General features: G+C 31.0%; 2 protein-coding genes across 3 annotated transcripts; both read left to right on the top strand.

Moving 5' to 3' along the window:
* Positions 1 to 773: 773 nt before the first annotated feature.
* Positions 774 to 2950, top strand: LOC114392455. Of its 2 annotated transcripts, none has more exons than XM_028353602.1 (2): positions 774 to 1569; positions 2694 to 2950. In XM_028353602.1, the coding sequence occupies exons 1-2, from the start codon at positions 946 to 948 to the stop codon at positions 2694 to 2696; spliced, it is 627 nt and encodes a 208-aa protein (XP_028209403.1). In that variant the 5' UTR covers positions 774 to 945; the 3' UTR covers positions 2697 to 2950. The 2 variants fall into 2 exon arrangements, with proteins under 2 accessions (XP_028209403.1, XP_028209402.1); XM_028353601.1 differs by lacking the exon at positions 2694 to 2950 and adding an exon at positions 1831 to 2355 and having other exon boundaries at positions 775 to 1569.
* A 15852-nt stretch (positions 2951 to 18802) lies between these two features.
* LOC114394229 (transcription factor bHLH79-like) lies at positions 18803 to 22253 on the top strand. The gene is made up of 6 exons (XM_028355894.1): positions 18803 to 19165; positions 19253 to 19477; positions 19569 to 19634; positions 19739 to 19807; positions 20216 to 20293; positions 21766 to 22253. The coding sequence occupies exons 1-6, from the start codon at positions 19043 to 19045 to the stop codon at positions 21892 to 21894; spliced, it is 690 nt and encodes a 229-aa protein (XP_028211695.1). The 5' UTR covers positions 18803 to 19042; the 3' UTR covers positions 21895 to 22253.
* Positions 22254 to 26249: the final 3996 nt, after the last annotated feature.

Here is a 26249-nt window from a genome sequence, read left to right as displayed (position 1 = left end):
CCCCATTGGCCTTTAACTAACAAAGACCGAACAACAATTACGACTCCATCATCGCCCACATGTGTGCTATGATATGACTAGGAATCTAGAAACACGATTACAATGAAACATTTGAATACACAAGCCTTAGCCTTCCTTTACACAACCCTACAAAATTTTAAACATCATATTTAACAATGCAACAACAGCAATAAAACCATTTTCTGAAAAACTTCAAAATACCAATCAACAGTAATCCCAATAATAATCTATTCTGTACCCATGGCCCTTACCTACCCTACCCTACTATTACAAACCTGTGCCCAATACCCATTCTCATACGTAACGTAAGAGTATCCGGTCAACGGTCAACAACTCCCCATCCCCGGTCCCACTGTCCCCATGGTGCGTGAGGGAATTAAACATCATTTTTTTTAATCATATGATATAAAAGATTTATGGAGTTTGTCAAATAATTTTTCTTTACAAGAAACTATGTTGAAAAATATGACTCAGATTTTAGTGAATTCATTACCACTATTGTTTTATCTCACCACACAAGTCCCCATCTAGTGCACAGTATAAGTTGTAATGAAGACATAAGTTGACCACCACCTCCACCTTTGTTATCTTCGGTTTAAGCGTGGATTTGAATTTAAATTGAAAATGCAATCCTGCATACAAGTAAATCCAACAAATAAAAATAAATTAAAATTAAAGACAAAAATAATAATTTATTTACAATCTTCTACTCAAACACAAGTTATTACTTTCCCTCGAACTACTACAATACATATAACAATACAACACAACTCTACATTACAAATCCCATCTATCTATCTCACTATCTGTATCTGATTATCTTTTCTCCGACAAACAAAACAAAACCAAACCGCAGGAGAAAAAAAAAAGTCACTGTCCATTTTTCCAGTTTCCACCTTCTCCATTTTCCAATACCGTTCTATCATGGCACACTACCCCTTACAGCGTCGGAATCTAGCAGCTCCAGAATCTAACCCTACAACCCCAAACCCAGATCTCATCCAAACCTATAAACCCTCTTTCTTAGTAAAACACTTGACAAACCTAAACTTGAGTCAACCCCACAAAACCCGTCCACCCCAAAAACACTCTCCTCTTATTGACACCCATTTGCAGGCCAAAGCCATACAAGAGAAAGAGAGTTCTGTTACTGTGCCTGTGAAGAGAACCCACAAAGAGAAGCCCCAAAGGCACTGTTTGAAATTGGAAAGGAGGGAACTTGGTGATCATAATGATAAGGGCATGGTCGAGGATGCTAAGGTTGTAAAAGGAAAACCTAGGAATCCTCATTTGGAGAAACATGATGTTGTTGTTGTTGCTGCTGCTGAGAGAATGTCCGTGTCGTCTTTGGCTCCGGGTGGGGGTAGAAGGAGATCCTTCTGTGGAACACAGGCTAATTTAAGAGATGTCTTTGCAATCAATGGTGCCAAAATGGTTTCGGTTGATATGCCACCCTTTATGCAGATCCATGCTGTGGATTGTGCTAGAAAGGCCATAGATAGCATGGAGAAGTTCACATCCAAAACCCTTGCACTCTCCCTCAAGAAGGTACAATTTTGTAATAATCATTGTATTGTATTATTATTATTATTGAATTGATTTTTTAAAAAATTTGCTAGATTAATTAATTAATTTGTTCTTGTGTTGGGACTTACTAGTAAGTTTGGGTGAGGCATAATTATTGATTTAGTCAGTTCTTAAAAATTTGGGGACTAAATTGATATCAACCCATTTGGTGATTCAAAATTTTGTCTCTGTGGTTTGATTGGTTGGTCAATGGAATTCGGTTGGGTGGTTGTGATTTTGCAGGAATTTGATGGGGTGTATGGACCGGCATGGCACTGTATTGTGGGGACTAGTTTTGGGTCTTTTGTGACCCATTCTGTTGGAGGGTTTCTATATTTCTCCATGGATCAAAAATTATACATCCTCTTATTTAAGACCGCTGTACAAAAAGCAGCTTGAAGGAGGTGAATGAATTCTGCATTGGTCAGAACTCAGAAAAGAAGATTTTTGGAATACATTTTTGTCTTAGAAAGAAAAAAAAAAAAAAAAAAAAGCCTTAGAGTAGCAGCATTCCTCTGTACATTACCTCTGCTTCAAAAAGGGATCACCCACTTTGTTTCGGTTTAATTCTACTACCTAAGTGGGTCTGAAGATGTTAATTAATGCGGTGTGTAACAAATAGAGTTAATGGAAGAAACCAACTTTACAAGCCACGTGCACCGATTGTTGTTGTGTATCTACATTTATCTATCTTTTTGACTGAAATCAAATTTGATTGTACAATTATTAGAATTTAAATTTTTAAATTATTTCATACTTTCCGATTGCATCAAAGTATGGGGACATTCTATATTTTTAAAGACAAATTTCTGCCTAACAAGAAGTTTTGTTTATGTTTAGTGTTGAAATGTCACATATTCGACTTCTCCTCTAACAAAAAAATTACCAATTAACATTTTGGCGATTTAAAAAAAGTATGCTCTTCCAAATTGTTTTAATGAACTGCAGCTTAACATGTAATGTTGCCATATTGTGTTAGTTACAAATTTTGGTAGGGATAATTTTCATCTTAGTTGCTATCTCAATATTAGCAATATTGTGACTACGAAAAATAGAGTGACCCTAACAATCACTGTTATGTGTTTGTTGTTTATCAAATAACTTAGTAGTGCATCTATGACAATGTGCTAAAGTAAAGAAGAAAATGGAAATAGCTGGGATTTCTGATTTGATCAAGCATTTTGTTCGTAGTCATGAAACGGCACAGAAGGGACTGTTTGTATTCTCACGTCGCTCTCGCTCACTACTTCTTGCCTGCAAAAATGTCCAATCATTCAACTTTCACGTATATTTGGGGTCCATGGCATTAAATTTTAGGCATTAGTCCCCATTCTCATTTTTGTCCATTTCTTATTTCTCGTGTGAGGAGCTATAAGTTATATAAGATATTGGTGTATGCTTGATTTAACGTTATGGAATTAAATTTGAGTTTAAAATTAATTTTAAATAATTTTTCACATGTTGGTTTTTAAATCAATTCTAATTAAAATTTATTTTATTTAAAATTAATTATGTGAATATTCATTTAAATACACACTTAATCCTTTGATAGAGAATTTGAATCCCGTCCTTGTTTGCATAGATTAACTAAAATTAATTCAAATTTTTGCATTGACCCGAATAACCAGGAAATTGTTGGTAGCAGTGGACAGCGGGATTTGGTATATAATTGATGTCATGTCTTCCAACTTTCACAAATATGGTTCTATGACCTGAATTTTATAGTTTTGGTGGGTTCTATTAATTACGTTAATCGCATTAAATATTTAATTTAATGACAAGGAGCTTAGAGGGATTTTTCTAAATAAAGAGCCGTGATAGTTTTGTTTCCTTTTCTCTCGTATTGGAAATTAATTCATCTCCACATGTCATTAATTTGATTAATAGTTTCAAGATCAAGTATCATCTCAAACTTGCAGATAAGCACTTTTAAAACCAAACAACAATTGTACTAGTATTACAACATAGTTGACGTGGTTTCCGCAAGAAATTGGATTAAAAAGCATAGGGCGGTTGTATTTGTACTTTGCAGCTCAGTGGACAGTGGAAACCCTCCCTTATTTTTCTATGAAAAAGTTTATTGAGAACCACGACAATCTAAAAAGGGTCTCTCAGATCTCCTAAATGTTTGTGTTCCTTGATGCACTTTTGATATCAAGTTTTGTTCACTACTCATTAATATATTATACAAAGGTACCCTTGGCACTTCCTCGAGGATACCCTATGGCCTACAAACCCCATGGTCATATATATCATTATAACATTGCTTCAATGTAGAATACGCCAAAAAAAAAAGGTAAGTTAATCTACATGTTCATGCATCATTAAAAAAATTAAATAGATTCTTATAGTTTAAAAACTTATACTGTAAATTTTGTAGTTCAATTTTGATTGGCTTCTTGTAGGAAGTCGGAAATTAAGAATAAACTGAATTTAGGGAAATCTTATAAAAAAATGTGGAACTAAACAAACTCGTTTATGATTTTAAAATGCATTAGCATAAAAATTGAGCTATATTTTCATTCTTCACACAACACATTACGCAGTGATTTTCTTCAGGCTTAAGCGCTGAATGAAAGAGAGTGAGTCCCGGGTTGGGCTTTATTTTTGTTTTTTTTACTGAAAAATTTCAGCAAATAACAAAAGGGTTGATCTAATTGACACCAAGTAAAAAATGGAATTCAACAACCTCATTTTTTATAATCAAGAATATTTTATCATTAATGCAATCATTATCATATTTAATGCATTATGTTTCACAAAATTCATGATGAACATGAACGAACCCAAAAAGAATCAAAAGGTTGTAGAGAAAGCAACAATTGATCAAATGGACTGAATGAATCTCATTGAAAGAATGAAATGATTAATACATGTGTTTCAACTTATATACAATCAGCTTTGGGCGTCAATCTAACTAACAAAAAATACAACTAACTATAATTGCTTTTAATTGTCATAATAGAAAACAATTAGTGCATAACTAATTCTATATGCTGAAAGCCCTCCTTAAGCTGAGGAATGTATGTTAGACATTTCTAGCTTGAGCTGTAAAAGATGAAAAGCATGAGGAGATAAAGCTTTGGTGAATATGTCAGCAAGTTGATTGGTTGGAAAAATAGGAAGAAGCTTGATCGAGCCTGAAAGTAATCTCTCGCATACAATGTGGCAGTCAATTTTCATGTGCTTTGTGCGCTCATGAAACACAGGGTTGGCAACAATATGAAGGGTTGAATGATTATCACAAAAAAAGTAAGACTTGCTTGGAAGATATACATAGATCAGTAAGTATGTGAGCCATTGCAACTCACAAGCAACACTAGTAAGTGCCTGATACTTGGCTTCATAAGAGCTTTTGGAAACGGTGGCTTGCTTTTTGGATTTCAAGCTATAAGAGAAGAGCCTAAATAGACAAAGAAAATAGTTATGGACCTGCGGTGTCAACGTAACCCACCCAATCAAAGTCACTGAATGCCTTCAATTGAATTTCACTGGTAGCAGGAAATAAGGGAAGATCGAAAGCATCTTTGATATATCGTAGGATGCGAAAACTAGCTTACTAGTGAGCTGATGTAAGGTGTAAAACATATTGGCTGAGAATTTGAACAACAAAAGTGATATTTGGACGAGTGTTTGTGAGGTAGATAAGGCGACTAATGAGTCTTCTAAATGAAGAAGTTTTTGCTTCAAACAAAACAATGTTTGAATTTTGATGAAGTCGTGTACCAAGCATTCTAGCATTAATGGAGGTTGAAATAGGTTTGCAACCAAGCATTCTGGCATCAAAGAGGATCTCTAGTGCATATTTCCTTTGACAAAAGTTGTTACTTGTGTTGCTACAAGCCACTTCAAAGCTTAGAAAGAATTTCATATTGCCAAGATCTTTGATTTTAAATTTGTCATTTAGCAGTTGTGTAATATGGGATATTTTTGGCAAATTGTTTCCAAAAAGGACTATATCGTCAACATGTACAAAGAGAGCAGTGAAAGAGCCATCTTGTTTCTTAGTGAACAAGGAATAATCAGAGATGGATTGTTGATATCCATGAGATATGAGAAAAGTTAATAGTCCTGCATTGTTCATGCCATAAAAAGGTATATGCAATTTGCAGACCTGGCCTGCTTTAGATATTGGTAATCTAAGAGGCATGATCATATAGACTTATTCACTTAAATCTTCATGCAAAAAATCATTATTGACATCTAGTTGTTTAAGATGCCAATTATTGATTGAGGCAAGTGCAACAAGCAATAGTATTGTGGTTATTTTAGCAACAGGAGAAAATGTATCCAGATAATCTTGGCCCTTGACTTGAGTGTAGCCTTTAGCAACAAGGTGAGCTTTGTACCTTTCTATAGAACCATCAACATGATGCTTGATTTTATAAATTCAACGACATCCAATAGTAGATTTGTTGAGAGGCAAGCCAGTGACAACCTAAGTATGATTTCTTTCCAATGCTGCAATTTCATCTTGCATAGCCTTGACCCATTGATCAGACTCGACTGCCTTAGTATAACTCTTAGGCTTAGTTTAAGCAGTAATAGGCAGGATAATATTATGATAAGATGGTGACAATTTGTCATAAGATAAAACTAAGGATAAAGGATATCTAATGTCTGGTTAATAAGTGATAACAGTTGATGTATACTTGATGTGAAAGTCATGAAACTTTTGTGGCCTTAGTATTTGTCTTTCAGACTTTCGAAGAGGATGATAAAATGGAACCAAATCTAAGGAAGTACTTTAAGACTCATGAATAAGTGAATAACTTGAAAGAGAGTCGTTGGAAATATGAACAACGGGTGCACTTGAGGAAGACACTCCTGGTATTAGATTTTTCTTTGCATTATATCAATAACTGAATTGCAGGTACATTTAGTTGCACAAACACAAAAAGAATATGGTTTATAGCTTTCTAATTCGTCCCATATTACACGCAATTTTGTAAAGTATTATGTAATGGAAGAATCACCTTGTTTGATTGTTACTAATTCCCGTTGCAAATCAAAGATCCTTGGCAAATCTCCTTGGAAGTATCGCGACTTTAAGTTTTTCCAAATGTCTACTGCATCATCAAGCCACAAAATGCTTTGCCTAATCGAAGTTGACACAGAATGCACTAACCATGAAACCACCATATTATTGCATTTCTTCTACGCTAGAAACAACACATGGTTCGACGTAGGCCTGTGAATTGTTCCATCATTGAACTCTACTTTATTCTCTGCACTCAATGTAGTGGGCATTGACCTACTCCATGAATTTTAATTCATGGGATCAAAGACAGGTGAAACCAATGGCGTAGCTCAATTCTCACTAAGGAGTAAGTAGTAAGGGCTATGAACATTTTGGGATGAATCTTGCAGAGTATCTTGACTCTGATTCATGATGATCAAAGATGAAAAAGAAAACGAAATCAGAGGATGTGCAACAAAGGTCTTCAAGTGAAGAGCTCTGATACCATCATAAAGTTCATGATGAACATAAACAAACATAGAAAGAAGCAAAAGGTTGTAGAGAAAACAATAGTAGATCAAATGAATTGAATGAATCTTATTGAAAGAATGAATGATGAATGCATGTGTTTTAACTTATATACAATCAGTTCTCGATGTCAATCTAACTAGCAAAAAATACAATTAACTATAACTGCTTCTAACTAATAGAAAATCGTTAGTGCATAACTAACTCTATATGTTGAGAATCCTTTTCTCTCTCATGTCATATACTCTGTATCATTAAAGAGTAACATTTTTTATATTTTTTATCAAATTATAAAGAGTTATTTTAATTTTTATAATTTTTAATTAACAATGTTACTCTTTATCTTTATTTTTTATTTAGAATTACAATGACAACATTAGAAAAAAAAATAGAAGTATTATACCTAGCTATAAGTTTCGAAATGAATAAAATAAAAATAACAAATGTGTGTGATAAATGAAGGTATATTCGGTAAAAATAAAAAATAAAAGAAGGTATATAATGAAAATATTGGAAAGAAAATAAAGTATTAATGTGTTATTCTTATAAATTGTATCAATAAAATAAAATGTGTGATAAATGAGTTATATGACATGAGAAACAAAAGACAATGCATTAACTATAATAATAAAATAAGATAATTATTTAAATTTTATTGATTATAAAAGATGAAGTTCTTTAATCCCATTTTTCATCTGGGTTCAATTAGATAAACCCATAATAAAAAGTATGTTAATAGCATTTCTGCTTACAGTAATGGGTAATGTATGCTGCGGAATAGGTTTCAGTTTTTCAGAATGTGCTTGACCCGAGTTAGATTTCCTTTGGCACCGTTTCCTTCCTTTAAAAAAAAAATCCCTTTTTTTTTAGTTTGTTCTAGATTTTATTGTTATGCGCTTAGAGATTATTTAACTTGTATTTCTTTATAGAGTTTTAATTTTTCTTCATATTATTCATAAAAAAATATGGGTATTTATTAATTAAACTACCATTTTTTTCACCATAACGTGAAATATTCACAAACTTTTTATGATTAATATCTAGAGAAAAATATGACTGACTATCTATAATAGCTTTTTGTTCAAGATAGATCGAGACCTTGAGTCAGTGAAAACAATATTTAGCATATATTCTGATACATCCTTAACTGTAAATATAATTTTTAATCAAATTAATTTTGTCCTTCCATAATTAATACACAAACAGAAATAGAACATTTCTTCATCAAGCCTGACCAATTTTCATTTCTATTGTCATGTTCGCAGCCATGGGCTCTAAGTATGCGTAGCCATGTTCAACCCATTTAATTTGTATGTTGATTGGGCTTTAGGATAGTCAGTGGTTCGAATGGACGGATTCTTGCAATATTTCACTATCCAGGAAAAGTCCCAATTTAAACTATTATTATACTATGTCACAACATTACAAAATTAAGTTTAATAAGGTAAAAAAAATTAACTATTCATAAATTTTGTTGAGCTCGAATCTTTTAAATAAAATGTCGAATTCAAGCCTTACTTGCAAAGTTGAGTGCAATTTACCAATCAGTTGTGGTAATTATCATCGGGAACTATATGTTTATTACAGTTTTTTTAATCAGCTTATTTTTATTACAGTAGTGACAATGAAATTAGAATTTAAAAGACTGTGTAAATTATTCAAAATTCTTACCATGAGGTCCATTTAGTAGGTTTATCAGAGAGAAATTGGTATGGATTGAAAGCAAAATGAGGACATTTTTTTTTGCAGAATAACAAATAAAGTAAAACAGTGATCAATAAAGAATAGTTTGTTAAAGATTTAAAGATTTTAAAAAATACTCGAACGGTGATTTTAAATATATATATATATATATATTTTTTTGCCGGTAGGTTTTGTAGCTGCTGCTGCCATTGAATAATGAATATGCGGCGCAGTCTACCACTTCAAGTGTACCTAAGACTAAGAGGCAGACAATCATCAGATAGTTAACTAGCCATTTTTTAAAACGCATCGAAACTTTTTATGCAGATAATAAGATTAAAAGAATTCTTGGAGTATATCGTTGAGAAATTAATAAATAATTTTAGGATAAATAGTAATTGACTAATAAATGTGTCCCTAAAAAATGAAAATATAAAATTTAGTCATTGAAAAAATGTAAAAAGTGCGACAAATGTATTCAGCCCGTTAACTTTCGTTCGTCACCGTTAATAAAATAGTTTACGTTATCAGAGAGAGATGAATTTGTTGCTGAAATGATTGTCAATGTGACCATCTCTAATTGTGACCATATCTGATGGCCGATGTGACCACTTCTAATTGTCAGCATAATGAAATATTTGTCAATAATATCTTTTTACTTTTTATCTTCCCACTTTGCTAATAAATGCATGTCTGAAAAATAAAAATGTAAAATTTAGTCTTTAAAAGTATAAAATGTACGACAAATATATTCGGTCGTTAATAATAGATTGTGATTAATTATTATAATTTTAAAAAAATTATAATATTTGTAACAAAATTTTGGGAGAATTATATTACACCAATGTCTATTTCCGTTATATAAAGTCAAAGAAATATTATATAACAAATATTTTCCTATACTGACAATTAAAGATGACCAATAACAAATTTGTCTTTATATGTCATGTAGGCTATTTTATTAATGGTGACAAACGAGATATATTTATCGCATTTTTTACTATTTCAAAAACTAAATTTTGTATTTTCATATTTTAGAAACATAATTATCAATAAATTACACATTGAAAAATAAAAATGAATATTTATCTATAATTTTATTTTAATTATTGTCCTGATAATACTCTCTAAATTTATTAGTGAGCTACTTCTTTTGAACTTTCTCGTTTGCTCGACACCATGCTTGGCATTTGGCATGATAGAATTAAATCTCAATCCATATTTGGCAATCTTATCTTTGAGGATGTCCTTCTTTAGAAAGACACTATAGAATTTAGGGCCAGAAACTTGGACTCAGGTTACTCACAGAGTCACATTCCTCATCGTGGTCTGGGACATTCACATATACTTTATAGTTTATAATATAGTCTAGAAATTGATACCAACATTTTGCAAGCATCATTCCCTGTTAATTGCCACGTATCAGGGACAACTGATTTTCTTCTTACAATTTCGCTATCTCCTCTCCATTGATTGAGTAACGTCACAATCAAATTGATCAAATCCTCTTTTCTGGGTCGGTTATAGTGATAAGGACATTCAACTGATTTAATAAAAATTGATTAAGCATAAGGTTATGATTCTTCCACCCAAGTTACAATTTTTATTTTTTTTTTACAAAAAAACTTTGAGGGGAAGTACGTGCCAAAAGCCAAAGCAAGATAGTAATAGGCCTTCCCTTAAAAATAGAGAGAATGGATCTAAAACATTTGTAGAACATTATTGAATGATATCTGATTCTCTGTTGATTAAACCAATTCGTATGAATTAACTCACATCGCTGCATAAGTCGTTCATATAATTTTAAAAGCCACATTAATGCTCAGATACAACGCAGGGGTGAATTTTAACTTGGGCTAAATTTTCAAATAAAAATTTGTGGCGTCATAAATTTGTTTTTAACGCTCCTAAATATATATCAATTCTAATAGGAAATCGATTAATGATACTGCTGAGACCAAGATGGTTAAGCCCTCAAATTTTAATGATAACAAGTAAAATATAAGACTAATGACCGAATGTTGTGTCTTATCTACTTTTTTTTTTTATAAATAATTTAAAAGAACTAAAGTCCTGTTTGGCGAGTTTTTTAGAAGCATTTCTATGAGAAAAAAATAAGAATAAAAAAATAAACTTTTCTATGAATTAAAATTAAATTTTCATTAGTTAATTTGTAAAAATTATTTTATATATCTTCTTAAAAAATGAAAACGTCTACAAATTACTTAATACTTAACTAAACGAGAGTTAATTTTAATTTGTAGAAAATTTTATTTTATTTTTTCTTCTTATTTTCTAGTTCTCCTATAGAAAAGTTTACTCAAACATACCCTAAAATCCGATGGAACCGTGGAAAATGCCATTAAGCATGGGTAGTAGTAGTACATCACTTTTGATGCTAAGGCATGTGCTTTTAGAATGTGCTGGAAAAGTATTGACTTGTGACTTAGGAAGCTTGTTCCAATCCAAACAGCTTATTCAAAATTCAATCAAGTGTGTAAAATTAAGATTATGTTTCACAATACATTTGAGTTCATTTTTAGTTTTTTTTTATTAGTCGAAAAAAATTTATTTTAATTATGTTTATAAAATTATAGTTGAAAGTTGAAAAACTAATTGAAAGCTAAAAAATTAATCGGTAGTTGAAAATTAAAAAATTAATTGGTAGTTAAAATATAAATATTCGATAAAGTTAATTATTAAAGTAGTTGAAAAGTATAAAATGACAAAAAATAATAAATAATGATTTATCTAAAAAAGATAACAAGAAAAATGAATACAAATATTTAGGATAAATCTGAAAAAAAATATAAAAAAATTATAAGTTACAAACTAACGTTTTAAAAAACACTACTTCAAATAATATTTAAAAAAATAATATATGCTAATGAGAAAATACTAAAAACAATTTATTTACTGAATAACTAAGATTTTCAGCTAATAAAAAAGTTAGAAACTTAAATATTTTATTAAATATAATTTTAATTGTTTGGTAAATAAACTTTTTTTAAGTAACTTTTTAATAATTTTTAATATTTTTTAAAATGTTACTTGAAGTAATATTTTTTAAAATGTGAGCTTTTGATTTTTTTTATTTTTTATTTTACTTTTATTTTTAATATATTTATTAATTTTTCTTGTTACTTTTTTAAATAAATAAATAATTTATTATTTTTTATTGTTTTATATTTTTCAGTTATTTTAACGGTTGATTTTAACAAATATTTTAATTTAATAAAATATATTTTCAAGTACCAATTATCTTTTCAGATAAGTTAATTTAGTTAAATATAACCTAAAGCTCAATGAACACGGAAAAACCAATAGCTAGCTAGTTTAATTATTCCGGTATTCCGCGGGGCACATGAAATATTGAAATTGGAAAACTTTAATTGGGCATGGCAAACAGAGTCTTTCGCGGGGTTATTTAATTTTGCTTGGCTAATTATCACTTTTGGGTAATGGCGAGTGATGGTTATGTAGGCAAAAGATTTCATAATTGACCAGATAGGCAATAATGCTATACTGAGCCTGGAAACTTCTCAACCTCTCTCAAGTGCTCCACATTTCACAATCTGGGGTAGCATTTATCATTGCCACCAACTCGGTGTCCATAGCATGGATTGTGGTCGTCAACTTATAAAATTGATTTAATAAAGAGAAAAAAAGTTATAAAATTTACCAAATAATTAGAGAAAAAAAAATTAAAATTGACTTAATAACTAGAGGGAGAAAAATAAGATTATGGATTTAAATTATTTTCATTAACAATTTTTTAAAATAAACTTACGGTTAATATTTGTTAATAATGAACAAATAAATTATCAATTTCATTGACACATCAACTCAAGAAAAGGATGTTCACACTCAACCCATACAAATATAGAGCAATAATTACCATGGATAAAAATCCTAGGAACAAATATTTGAAACTGATCATTGAGAAAATATTATTTTATTTCTTTTTTACTTCCTTTCTTTGGTTATTAAGCTTTGAAAAAAATAGTTGTTACTCTCCATTTGATATATACCATTTCCGTTTTATTTATTTTATCAAAATCTTAGTAATAAAGGAAATAGAAAGAAAAAAATAGAGGTAATTTTGAACCTGATAACTTGGCTACGAGTAACTATATATTTTATAATAACCAGGTACCATAAAAAATTGAATAAACTATTTTTATGAATGTTACTAAAATAGTTTAAGCTTTTTATACTGTCAATATAAAAAATGTCAACCTGTTTACCAATTAGAAATTATCCTAAAAATGACTTTTGAAGTAATTATTTTTATGATACATAACGATTTATGATTAATTAATAGTGTAAACATTATATAAATGATTAGTATATTAATTTTTTATTCATAAATCATTAGTGCATTCTAATTAAATTTAAATAAATATATTGTGAATTTATAAAAAAATAATAAATCACCGGTTTATTTTAAAAAGAGTATTTATATATTAAATTAAATTTTAGTAATTATTAATGGGAATATTGTTTTCCTTTCAAAAAATAACTCTAATTTCATATTATTAATGTGTGCAGAAGCATTTTAATAAAATATATTTTAAGAAAATCATAGTTAAATCACTAAAATACTCCTTTAAAAAAAAAAGTAGATGTGTGGACATTATGGTAGTAAACTCACAATAATTTACTAGTTTATACTAACATTTTGAAAAGAGTATTTTAGTTACATCTTAATAACTTGGGGTTGAAAATTGCAAATTGAGATAATATTCTCTTCTAACAAGTTCTATTTCAGTTGGAGTTGGTCCCAATAGAATTTCAACTTTAGATCTCTAAGATGGAGTACTCAATGGACAATAATTTTAATTAAGTGGTTGCGTAAAGTGCATCGACGCATAACATTTTGTTATGGTCAACTATTGTCGTATAACATCGAATCAACCAAACTGGCAGAGACACTTGGGCATTTTGTTCTAGGTTCAAATTTAGGATCAAATCTTTCCTTACACTGAACACCTTCCGCGTCACACAAATGATAAGAAAAAGAACGGATAAAATATATACAAATTTAAATGGTATTTTATTTTTTCATATTTGTTAAAAGTGATGTAGTTTTAGTTAATTATTACTTTATTAGAGACAAGAAACATATATTTCTGTTAAAATATATAAACTAAAATCATATTATTTTCTTAAAGAAACTAAAATAAATTTTTGGCATATTTTAAGATACTAAAAATATTCTCTAAAAAAATACTAAAAATACATTGAAAAAAATAACACTCACTGTATGGTCAATTATTATTAATATTATTGCAGTAGGGATGTAATCAATTAATGCCTATTAGTCTCAATTGTAATTAATGAATTTAATATTCTTTAAGCAAGACAATAGGATGAATTTTTGTTAATAAATTGTAGATATTATGAGAGTTTTTTTCTTCCTTAAATGAATTCTCCTTATCAACTGAACTTCCTTTTTTTTGGCATTATCAACTGAACTTAATTAATGTTTATAATGACTTTTAAATATCATCATTTTTATCGGTCAGGTTATTAATTATTAACTGATAGTATAAATAACTTATCTGCTCTTTTATTTTTCTAACTAAAAATCTAAATTAGAGTACATAAATAATAAATTATTCTAACAACAATATGAAATTAGATTTCCCTTAAGCAGTGCACGGCAAAGTATATATAACAAATTAAACTCTGATATTTAAGTATTTACCAAGTAATATGAAATGGGATTTCAAACACCGGCAAAGATGAATTTGATGGTTAAAGCAGAGGCAATCTAATGTTGGATTTCGATTAGCTTTGTTTCGAATTATGTGCAAAACAAAATACAAAGAATGAGATCTAAGATAAACGACAAAGAAAAATTGTGGTAGAATCTAATCTAATCCTCTGGTGGCTGATGATTTGTGCAGCATAAAGGGGGTACACATCATTCTGGTGTTTTGAATTTCTTTTCAATAATTAATTAGACTTTACCCCATCGTTTTTATATTGAAGAAGTCCCTCAACCATTAAATTAATTTTTGCTTTCCACAGCTACGTACCTTTTTATGCAGTACAATTAATTAATTGTAAGAGGATGCAAATCCTATATTTTCTTGTTAATTTATCTTATTTTTAACTTTTGTTAATGATTCATTTCGAGCTTTTTGCAAACTAAAAGGGGTCCTCATTTTGTTGCGGTTCTCATGAATGTTGGTAGAGAGGAGAATTTTTTATAGGGTCCGATTTTTGGAATCATATTCAACATAAGACCTCAATTAAGCAATGTTAGGTAAAAGTTAGAAGCAGGATATTATGGTTCTTTCAAATTGCAATGAAGGAAATGACCCAACATCATTGCAATTAGGATAACAATGATTTCATGCACACGTTAATCCTGGGTTGGTGCTCCTATGAGTACAATGTCGCCCAAAGTCAATTACCCAAATCTACTAATAACGTATTTAATTGGTTTTATATATATTTTTTCGGTGGGGGAAACCACTATATAAAAGTAGTATCTTTTAAGAACTTCACGATAATAAATGTAAGTTGTTTATATCATAATCTTGGTAAATATGAAAATTCAGTATTATTTTGGCTAGAATATATCATTGATAAAAAAAAACACTTGTCTATTTGAAGGAAAAAAAAATTACATACAGACACTACTAGAAAACTGCTATTCGATCTACTAGAAGTTATTCCATTTTTAAGAATATCATACTGTGTTATAAGGAAACTGCTATTCGATCTACTAGAAGTTATTCCATTTTTAAGAATATCATACTGTGTTATAAGGAAAATATAACTTTTTTAACTTATTTATTTTCTCTTCATTTCATTATGTATATGAAACTGCATATTTACAGGTAGATTATTGCATGCTAATTTTTGTCATACCCCATCAAAGATATCACTCTGCTAAATGCTAACCATACAAAGTAGGAATATGAATATAACAAGAAGAATCAAGTCAAGGGTCTATTCATTTCTATCCAACTGATTGATATGTAATGTAAGCGACTAATATTTTGAAAACTTGTGCCACCAATTGACCAAGCAAAATTTGGAACCTTGGACTAGGCCTTGAGTCCTTTGACAACTGGTATGGTTCGAACTGAATGAAGGATAATCAAGTCCAAAAGGAAAAGAAGATAGCATGGTCATTCCATTTGCCTTTGAAATTTTCTCAAACAAGAAAAAGAATGGTTATATTTTATTCTTTGGCTGTTTGTTATCCCCTTTCGTGTCCTGCCCTCTTCTAGTTACTTGACACGCTTCAGTCTCTTTTTCTTAATTTGCTTATTTACATACACGAGTTTCATATATATATATATATATATATATATATATATATATATATATATATATACATAATAACATAAATACATAAGGCTAATTTTGGAGATATCTTAGGTAAGGTAACAATCAAGACATTCATCATAACATTTAATATATTATATGTTGTCATAAACTTTCGATTAAGTGCAATTTATCTCATCAACAATTGAATCAATATTTTTTTATTGACCCGAGCATGGGAGGGCAATAATTCACTCTGTACATTAACATAAATGATAGGTAAAAAGTTATAAACTATGTAAATTATTTGGACAATAAGAAACATCTTAACATACATTTCCCATTGTTTGCAACAATGGACACGTGCGAGTGATCAAATATTAAGAAGAGGTTATGGATGTTTTTAAGGTTTTTCACATGCTTGTCTTAAAACAATTTTCCAGCAAAATCCAAATCCTTCGTTCTGGTAATGGCACAGAATACATGTCTAAAAGCATGACACAGTATTTAAATTCTCATGTATCAAGAGGGGTTGTTCCTTTTGTTTGATTTTTTTTCTTCTTGCCAAACTATGGCAGAAGATCATTCTTCTTCGCATATATTGCCTTCAGGAGCTACAAGTTTTCCTGGTGTGCCTTTTGCAGTAGCTACAGGTTCCACTAGTGTGGCTGTTGGAATAGAATTTGAGTCTAATCCTAATCAATGATTGAGCTCTGTTGTACTAAATGAGTTCAATTACCTTCCTTGGTCAAAAGCCATAACTCTTGCTCTTGGTGGAAGATCTAAATTGAGTTTCATTGATGAGAATAGTTCTCCTCCAGATGAAGCATCTCCTTATCATGAATCATGGTTGTCCAAAGACCAAAAAGTGCGATCATGGATTCTTAATTCCATGAGCCCACATCTTGCTGAGATTTTCAGCTATTCAGATTCTGCTACGCAACTATGGACCACAGTTCGTGATATGTATGGTCAACAATATAACTCTGCTCGCATCTTTGAACTCCAACAAGACATTGTCAACTTGCAACAATCAGGTAAACCCTTTGTTCAATTACTTGGCAATCTAAAAAGAAGGTGGAATGAACTTGAGGTGCACCGTCCACACACTGTTGATGCTGCTATACTTTGTAAATGTGTTGAAGAAGACAAAATTTTCCAATTGCTAGCAAGTCCTGGTCCTGAATATGAAGATCTTCATAGTCATATTCTTATGTCCCCGGAACTCCTGTCATTATTGTTTGTCTGCTCTACGATTCAAAGAGAAGAAGCCAGGAAGAAAGTCATGAATGCAAAAAATAAGTCAAAGCTATTCGACACTCATGCCTACACTTCCATTTATATAGTTTATCTTGACAGTAATTTTACTTCATGTGGAACTTCAACATTTTTCCTTTTGCTCAGGATTACCCCGCCATGTGAGTACACTCATTCTATCTAGGGTGACAACAATTTTAGAGACTTTTTCAATCGGATAATTTTTAATAATGTGTTAGGTAGGCACAAACTAAGAGCATGTGTTGTCTTACGATTGTAAGGTTATGTTTAAAGTAAAAGTAATTTTATTAGACGGATTATCATCTTTATTTTTAGGAATTTTCACTGTTATGAGTTACCTACGAATCTGAATTAACTTAGATCGATTTGAACACTTTGGGTTAGATTATTTATGTATTTGAGTCCAAATCAAACCGAATCGATTAAAACTGTTCATGTACGGGTTGGATCACATATTTAGATTTATAGATCCGATCAAAACTGAATCAAACCAATCAAAATTTTTAGATTAACATTGGGATTGCAAGTGTTGGAACGACAACCGTGAAACTTTTTAAGATATTACTCTCAAGTACATTGTTATTTGTTTAACTTTTTTATATTTATTTTTTTTATTATGTTTATAATATTAATGGATTATATTTTATTTATTTGTTTTATTAAATCTGGTTGCAACAAATCTGGTTAGAATAAAATTTATTGTAAGAAATTAATTTATAGGAAATAGTTGTGATTCAAATTATTATAGCAAATCTCGTTAAAGAATTTTTTATTTTAATTTGTATTAGTCTATTTTAGAATATTATTTTTTATGATATTAAATGAATCAATTTTATTATTTTCAGACATTTGATAATATTGTGTTAATTATATTGAATATTTAGATAAATCATGATATAAAACAATAATTCTAAGAAAAAAAATCAAATTTAAATGAGTAACTCGTTGACCTGAACCAAATCAAATCGATCATGAATGAGTTTGGTTAAATTCCAAAAAAAAATTATGAAAACTAAACCGATCAAATTTGATTGAATTGAATCCTAAATTTAATAAAAATCGATTGAAACCAACCCACCAACAATCTTATTTATTTTGTGTTAATTATTTTTACACGTTAGATTTATATTAAAATATTTGTCACAATAATTTCAACTACAAATCAAATATACACTAAATCAAACCTACTCAAACAAATTAATTTAAATCTTATAAGAAACATTGATCATAATCTAACCCATCATATATATATATATATATATATATATATATATATATCTTAATAATTGGGAATACAAGGAAGAGAGCCAACAAATTAAATCATATAATACCTTTCATAAAATAAAATAAAAAAGAGTTATTTAATTTGAATTAAATTAATTCGTGCATGAAAGGAAAGGGGTAGAATATGACACGTAAAATATTTGTTTTAAAAAAGATAGGAGGATGGGATGAGATAAAAGTGGGAAGAAATAGTTAAGTAGCACGGTAGGCGCAGTAGGCCACAGTCACACACAGCCTTTGCCTTTGCCTTTGCTGTTCAGTGCTCCCACTCCCAGTCCGGGCCGAGGCAGAAAATATCGGAAACTAACCTTTCACACTCACACATCCATCGTCATATCTGAATTGGCAACTCATTATTAAATCAATTACGAAAACGAAGAAACCCAACAAAACAATGGTAGTAGCTTAGCTAATTGCCTAATTGAATGAATCTCAATGGAACCTCCTCTCATCAACGACTCCACATTCTCTTCCGCTAACCCTTCCTTGTCCGAGATTTGGCCCTCTCATTTTCCCACAGACCACACTCCCAGTAACAAGAGACACCTCTCCCCCTCGGTTCTTTCCTCTTTCTCTCTTCATTTCCACCATTTCAATTATTTCTAATCCATTTCTCACACCCTCTTCTGTTTGGGATTCGAACAGACTGATTGTGGCAGCAATAAACATATCAAATCATCAGGATCAGGATCCCAGGATCAAAACGGTGCCTTGAAGGCGGGTGAAGTGGACGCGACTTCAGTAGCCGGTAACAAGTTACCCGAACAAACGGCGAAACCTAGTTCTTCCGAGCAGCCACCTAAGCAAGACTATATACACGTGCGAGCTAGAAGAGGCCAAGCCACCGATAGCCACAGTCTCGCTGAGAGAGTAATTCACAATTCACCTCTCTCTCTCTCTCTCTTTCTCTTCATATCTTCAATGACCTTTGAAAGAGTGTTGTTTACACTTGTTTTGGCAGGCTAGGAGAGAAAAGATCAGTGAGAGGATGAAAATTCTTCAAGATATAGTTCCCGGCTGCAACAAGGTATAACTAAACATGATATTTCAGTTTCTTCGGTGCTAAATTTTATTCCATTTTTATTTAATTATTTGTTTCGTTTCGTGTTATTGTGTAATTTTTCCGTTTAGGTAATTGGTAAAGCACTTGTGCTGGATGAGATAATTAATTATATCCAGTCACTGCAGCATCAGGTTGAGGTGGGTATCTTCTTCATCCATCCTTCTGTTCTGTCTCTCAATGCTCTTTCCTGCTTTTATCCTCCGCCACTGAAATGAATCTAATTGTGTGCTTAGCTGAACAACTTTTACAAAATTAACTGATTTTTTTTTAATGAAATTGATGTTGATTAAAATAAATTTTAAAAGTGAAATGATTTATGTTTTTATTTCAAAAATTAGAAATGAAAATCGATATAAAACTTTTAATCCAACACAAAAAATACTTTAAATTGCTTTAATTCATAATCGATTTTCGACTCAAAATTAATTTCTAAATATGAGACCAAACATGTGAACGTCTATCTAAATATTTTGACATGATTTTGAATGATTTGATACACTAATTCTGTGCAAAATAACTTTTTTTTGTTTTTTGTTTTTTTGCAGTTCCTTTCTATGAAGCTTGAGGCAGTTAATTCGAGATTGAGCATGAGCCCTACTATTGAATGTTTTCCTTCAAAAGAAGTAAGTGCATTGACATAAGTATGCTAATCTAACGCCAAAGCCGTTCATAATTCATTCCATTTAGAAAATCTTAAGCAAAATGTTACATGGTGGGGTATTATTGGCGTTTTAGAATACCCAGGAAATGCCCAGTGCTGGTTTGGTGTACATCGATGCAAGCTATGATGTGTATCGTACATGGATAAGGAAAGAATAAAGGTAGTGGGAAAACAAAACATAAATTATTAAGATTGATAGAAATTGCAATGATATGGTAAAATTCATTTTCCAACCAAAAGAATATAATGATGCAACAGCACCGGATCAATTTGAAATTGTGATTTTGAATGTCTGATTCCAGCACGGGTGGCAGTTATTGTAAGTTATCCAAACATTGCAAACTTTTTTGGGTGTCTAAAAGCCTCCCGAGTAGAAGAGACTTAAGAAAATGAGTTGAATCTTTTTGTGAATTCTGTGAACCCATAGTCCTTTGACCTTGTTGATTGTCATCCAGATTGGTTTCATGTAAATGTAAATTATCATTATCACTATACAGTGATCTACATGTATCATTGTACAGAGATGCATGAATCCTCAGCTCAAGTGAATCCTGTTGTCAAGTATCTAAGTATATTTACTTGATTCTAGAAAATGTTCTGCAAGCTCTCACTATCCTGCACAGCAGATCTGCATCTTGGTTTACTAATTGCTAACTTCCTTGGGATTCATGTTTATCTGGTGTTGCTGCTCATGAATTATATCTTTGGCTTTTACTGTCCATTTTTTGTGTATGATTTCTGCACAGTTTTCTGCATCATTCATGAAATTTTCTATTCTCGTTATTAATATTGATTTTCCTTCCCAAAGAATTTAGAGATTCTTGCAAACTGGTTACTTATCTATGGTCTTTTGGCATGTGTTATTTGAAAGATTAAGAGAAAAATAAAATTAGTTTTTTTCTAATGAATTAACTACAAAATGAATTATGCCAAAAAAAGTCAATCAGTGAAGATGCCTAATGAGCTTTTCCAAGTGACAGCAAAATTAACTTTTCTATGCAAGTAATGTGAGCCAATAATGAATTTACTACTTTTGGCTTCAAATTTATTCTACGATCATTTTTTTTTTTTACTTACACTTTTTCGTTTATACTTGTACAAATATACCTCTAGGTGCAAATGCAGCATGGCTTTTTTTATTCATTGAAAGTAATCTCAATTGGGACAAGAAAAGAGCTAGTTATGCTCTCTTTGACTCACTCTTCTCAACACATTCTTTATGATCGAGTCAAATCTATGTTATGTAGGATGAACTAAATCGGGGCTAAGACTCGCATGGATTTCATTGAATCATAGAGTGTGATGTTCTTGGGGCAATATGTTCGTCTAAGTATTGTTAGCTAGACCTAGAACATATCTTTAACACATCATTGTTTTTTGGGACTGTTTATTTTCATAATACTGTGATTTTGATCAGCTATTTTGTTGGTTCAGGTTGGCACTCAGCCATTTGACCTTGCCGGAATAATATTTGGATCACAACCGGCCAGGGGATATGCTCAAGGATCACAGCCGGGATGGCTGCATATGCAGATAGCTGGTGGTTTTGAGAAAGCAACATAATTTGAGGGAGGTTCATTGGGAATGACAGACCAATCAGTGTGGTTGGTTTTCCATTGAAAAGGAAAAAGTCACTTGGCTGGTTGGTTAGCATGCGCTGCTCTATTAACAACCTAGTCAATTGATGCAAAATGTTGTAAGGTCTGTATGTTCTTTGTCATAGTATGATATCAATAGTAAGAAATGCATCTAATTTCCTTGCGCATCATCTGACTGGGAACGTAGTGTTTCACCATGTTAGCAATTGAAATAATCTTATTGTGGTTTAGTTTTCGTTTCAAAACTCTGGTGTGGTAGGATTCTTCTCTCCTGATTTGTTCTATCACAATTCATATATGATTAGCAAGATATTATTCGCGTTAGGGACAGTATGAAAATTGCCCCAAGGTCGTAATTGAGTCCTTGTCTGAAGTTCAAATGTTTGATTGCGACTAAACAAGTAATATGTTAATGTCAAATGTTTGAGAATTATCTATATCTATTTTTGAGGATGAATTATCTATATCTATTTGAATAACCTATCATTTCTGAATAATAATAAAAAATGAATAAAAAAAACCTATCATTTTGGAATTTTAACTAAAACCAATTGAAAATTTACTCAATTGTATAATTCCCTCCTTCGCACCAATCCAATCTTTTTGCCACGAAATCGCACACATGGGTTCCCACAATCAATATTCAATAACTGACACAGAGATGGAAGCAAGAATCTAATACTCATTAATATAAGAACATGCTCGCCTCAAAGGAACAAGCAGTTCAAATTGCATGGCAAATATAACCAAAAACCAGAATTGTCACAATATGACGCAGCAGCCGCCATTGCCGCTGTCAATCCTTTGTATGGACCTCATTGTTGAAATCGTGACATGGCTTCCTGTGAATCTCTAGTTCGATTCAGGTGTGTGTCCAAGTCCTTAAAATCCTTGACCTCCCATGCAAGCTTCGTGAAATTGCATCTTCAGAGGTAACAGAAAAATGCCAGCACCTTATTTAAGATCCACCGGTACCATTGTTCAGCCATCCAAGGAGCATCACATTATTGGTTCCTGTAATGGGTTGATCTGTTATGTTGCTGGTGATAGCCCTTCTAATGCACATATGCTGCCATTTAATCATGCATTAGCATTACCTTCATATAAAAAATACCCGTTTTATTTGTGGAACCCAGTTACTAGGTTAAGATCAAAATATTTGCTATCTCTCTTCGTCTATGAATCACATTTGACTACGACTAGGTTTGGTTCGGCTATGATAGCTTATATGACACTTACAGAGTGGTAGTAATCATTTTCAATTGGTACAAAATAGCTAACTATGTCACTAGCAAGTTGAGGTGAAAGTTTGCGAGATAGGTGACTTTTGTTGGAGATGCATCCAACATTTGCCTATTTTCCCCATCTCTCTACACTTCCGATTTAATGGTATATATTTGGGTTTTTTCTTTTTCCCTACACTACACTTTCTTTCTTCTTATTTTTTCCAAAATACACCTCCAACAAAAATAATTCCTAAACTAAACCTTTCTTTAAAGTGTGGAGAGAAGTCGGGTTGATGAACCCAACTCCTCCTTGGTTTCGTTTCCTTTTTTATTTATTTATTTTTTTAAAATATTTTTTTTTAATTTTAAAAAATTATTATTTTTTAAATTAATTCACTTGTTTTTTAAATATCATTTTCATTAAAAAATAATTAAATTTTTTAATATTATTATTTTATTAAATATAATTTTTTTGTTTATATTATTTATTTATTTTTAAAAATGATAATATTTTTTGTTTAACAATTTATTTGTACAAAAATATATTACATCATAAATAAAATAAACAATAATATTTGTTTAAGGAAAGGTTGAAGATGAAGGTATGTTGGGATAGTTTTTTCTGTTATGGGTTGTCGACAGATTCCACATCTTCCATCTCAACAAGGAATGCGAATTGAAATCGGACCCCACTTATCTCCTTCATATTTTTGCCACGTTAATTCATGTGTTTGTAAACCAAAGGAGTTGTCATAGACTTCCAAAATGTTGTTTTGTACAAATAGTGTCTGCACATAATTCATTGGATCAATATTAATAGATTTGCATGCAGTCATTGCATGAGAACACGGTAAGTGTTTAGTCTGATATTCACTACAATCATAATTTTGGGATTGTAACATGACCCTAAACCTTTCAGGTGGTTTGAGTGTTTGAAGTGGGACTTGGGTCTCTGTTATAAAGAATGTGTGGTTATGTTTGTCGAATTCGTTAACAATGTGTGTATTTGATTATTGTTGATAACTATTCATGGCCTCCGAGACAACTTCGAAATACTGCGAGTTGGAGTTGATCATTGCCTGGGTGGGTTTGTTGGCCTCTAATAGCAAAAAAAATTGTGGTCTTGAAGTACGTCTCCTCTGATGACATTGACAATTTGAACATGAAATTGACCAACTCAAACAAATTTGTAGTTATATGTCCCCAATGTTTCCCCTCATCGAAGTACTGTACCAAATATATATTGTTTGGGTAACTGATCAAGTTATTCAGGTGCACTTGACTTATTCGCACGGATATGTCCCCAATATGCTGCTAGTGCATCTTCTTTGTGTATGCGTACCCTATAAATATTCAATCAATTTAATACATTATGAAGTTTGAATTAAAATAGTTTAACGAAAAAAATATTATAGATTATCACCGGGCCTGCATGAGTGGTTTCTTCAAATGTTTGTAATTTGGGTTACCGCGAAAAGAATTTGTGTAATGTGGCGTAGGAAAAATAAATGAGAGAAATGTTACTCTGCGGAGTAACTTCTAAGATTCTTCAGGAAAAACCCTCACGCTGAATTTGTCTCCCCTTCTACAATACTCTTGATAATTCATTTCTTGGGCGTCTTTGAATTGCATGCGCCTAAGCTCTATGCACAACTATTTTCATGTGATTTAGACATGAAGTTTGGTTTTTTCTGGTCAGAATATATTGTTTTGCAATCAAAATGATTTCTAATATTATATTCTTTGATTGCTTAAATACATTGTGCTTTTTCATTGAAAATCATGCCAACCTCAAGTGCATCAGTTAGTGGTTGTACTCGATCTTTGTTGTTAAATGAAATGATGTTGATCAATGTATTGTGATAGGTGGTACAGGTTCAACACCTAAGTTGGTGATATTGCAACGGAGGTGACGTTAGTACGACAATACCCTCATCATTGTTTTGGTCATTGTTGTGATGAAACAACTTTTGATCCCCATGCTCACTAAAATCATCCATATTTTATTTGTGAAATCGTATAATGGGATTAGTGATGAGATGTTCATTTGAGTTTGATGTTTGTGTTTGTGCTTGTTATGACAAGGGTGAGGTTGTAAAATATTGTGATGGATGATAATTTTGTTGGTTAAAAGATGTTTGTTGGGCACAAGAAAAAGAATCATGTTAGGATAATAGTTGTATGTATGAAGTATAAATGTCAAGAGCGTCATGTGTTTCACGGTTGTTGTTGTATGAAGACACTAGTTGAGTTCAGGTTGTGGAGACGATAATTGTGGTTGTGGAGACGATAGTTGTGGTTGTGAAAACGGTGATTGTGGTTGAGGAATAAACTCAGTAACAACATAAAATTTTGGCATAATTCAATTATGGATTTTGGACAATTGTTTTTAGCATGCCCTTAAGATCGTCATTATCATGTAAATGTGCTTAAATAAAATGTGTTTGGCCATGATTAAATAAAATAGAGACACGATATAACAATTATCTCTATTGCACGATTAGGGATACAACTGTTAATTTTTGGAATAAATTGTGTTAACGTAATAAACTCATGTATATAAATATTAGGTTCATCACTATGGACGACAGTTGATATTTTTCTAGGTGGAGTCATGGGTGTGTTTGGGGGATGTGAATGGGAAGACTATAAGAAATAGGAACAAAAGTTACTTTTGTGAGGATGTTGTTTTGTGTGATGTGTTGCGAAATTGTGAAATTATATATAGGAATTGTTAATAAATTATTAAACAAAAAATTCTCATTATTTAAAAAACAAAATAATAATATTAACAAAAATAAATTATTTTTTAAAAAAATCAAAATTTAATACAAAAAAATAAATTACAAAAAACAAAACCAAACCGAAGTTGGGGTTCTCCAACCCCGACTTCTTAACTTTAAAATTTTAATAATTTTTTTAAATAAAAAAATAAATGGGAAGAGAGAAGGTATAATTTAGGAAAAAGAAACCTATATATTTAAGGGGTACTTTTAGTATATATAAAAGTATATTTTTTAATTTTATTATTAAAATAAATGTTATATTGATAATTATATTTAAATTTATTTACTTATTAAATTGGTTATTTTGA

The sequence above is a fragment of the Glycine soja genome, chromosome 17 (assembly GCF_004193775.1).
Source record: "Glycine soja cultivar W05 chromosome 17, ASM419377v2, whole genome shotgun sequence".
NCBI classification, from domain to species: domain Eukaryota; kingdom Viridiplantae; phylum Streptophyta; class Magnoliopsida; order Fabales; family Fabaceae; genus Glycine; species Glycine soja.
This window is presented reverse-complemented; position numbering and strand designations above follow the sequence as displayed.

Excerpts from the sequence above, each read along its gene's own strand:
- LOC114394229 (XM_028355894.1), top strand. The coding sequence starts at position 19,043 with ATGGAACCTCCTCTCATCAACGACTCCACATTCTCTTCCGCTAACCCT. Across the intron at positions 19,166-19,252 it reads AGAGACACCTCTCCCCCTCG|ACTGATTGTGGCAGCAATAA; the intron begins GTTCTTTCCTCT and ends GGATTCGAACAG. Across the intron at positions 19,478-19,568 it reads GCCACAGTCTCGCTGAGAGA|GCTAGGAGAGAAAAGATCAG; the intron begins GTAATTCACAAT and ends TTGTTTTGGCAG.
- LOC114392455 (XM_028353601.1), top strand. The coding sequence starts at position 946 with ATGGCACACTACCCCTTACAGCGTCGGAATCTAGCAGCTCCAGAATCT. Across the intron at positions 1,570-1,830 it reads TTGCACTCTCCCTCAAGAAG|GAATTTGATGGGGTGTATGG; the intron begins GTACAATTTTGT and ends GTGATTTTGCAG.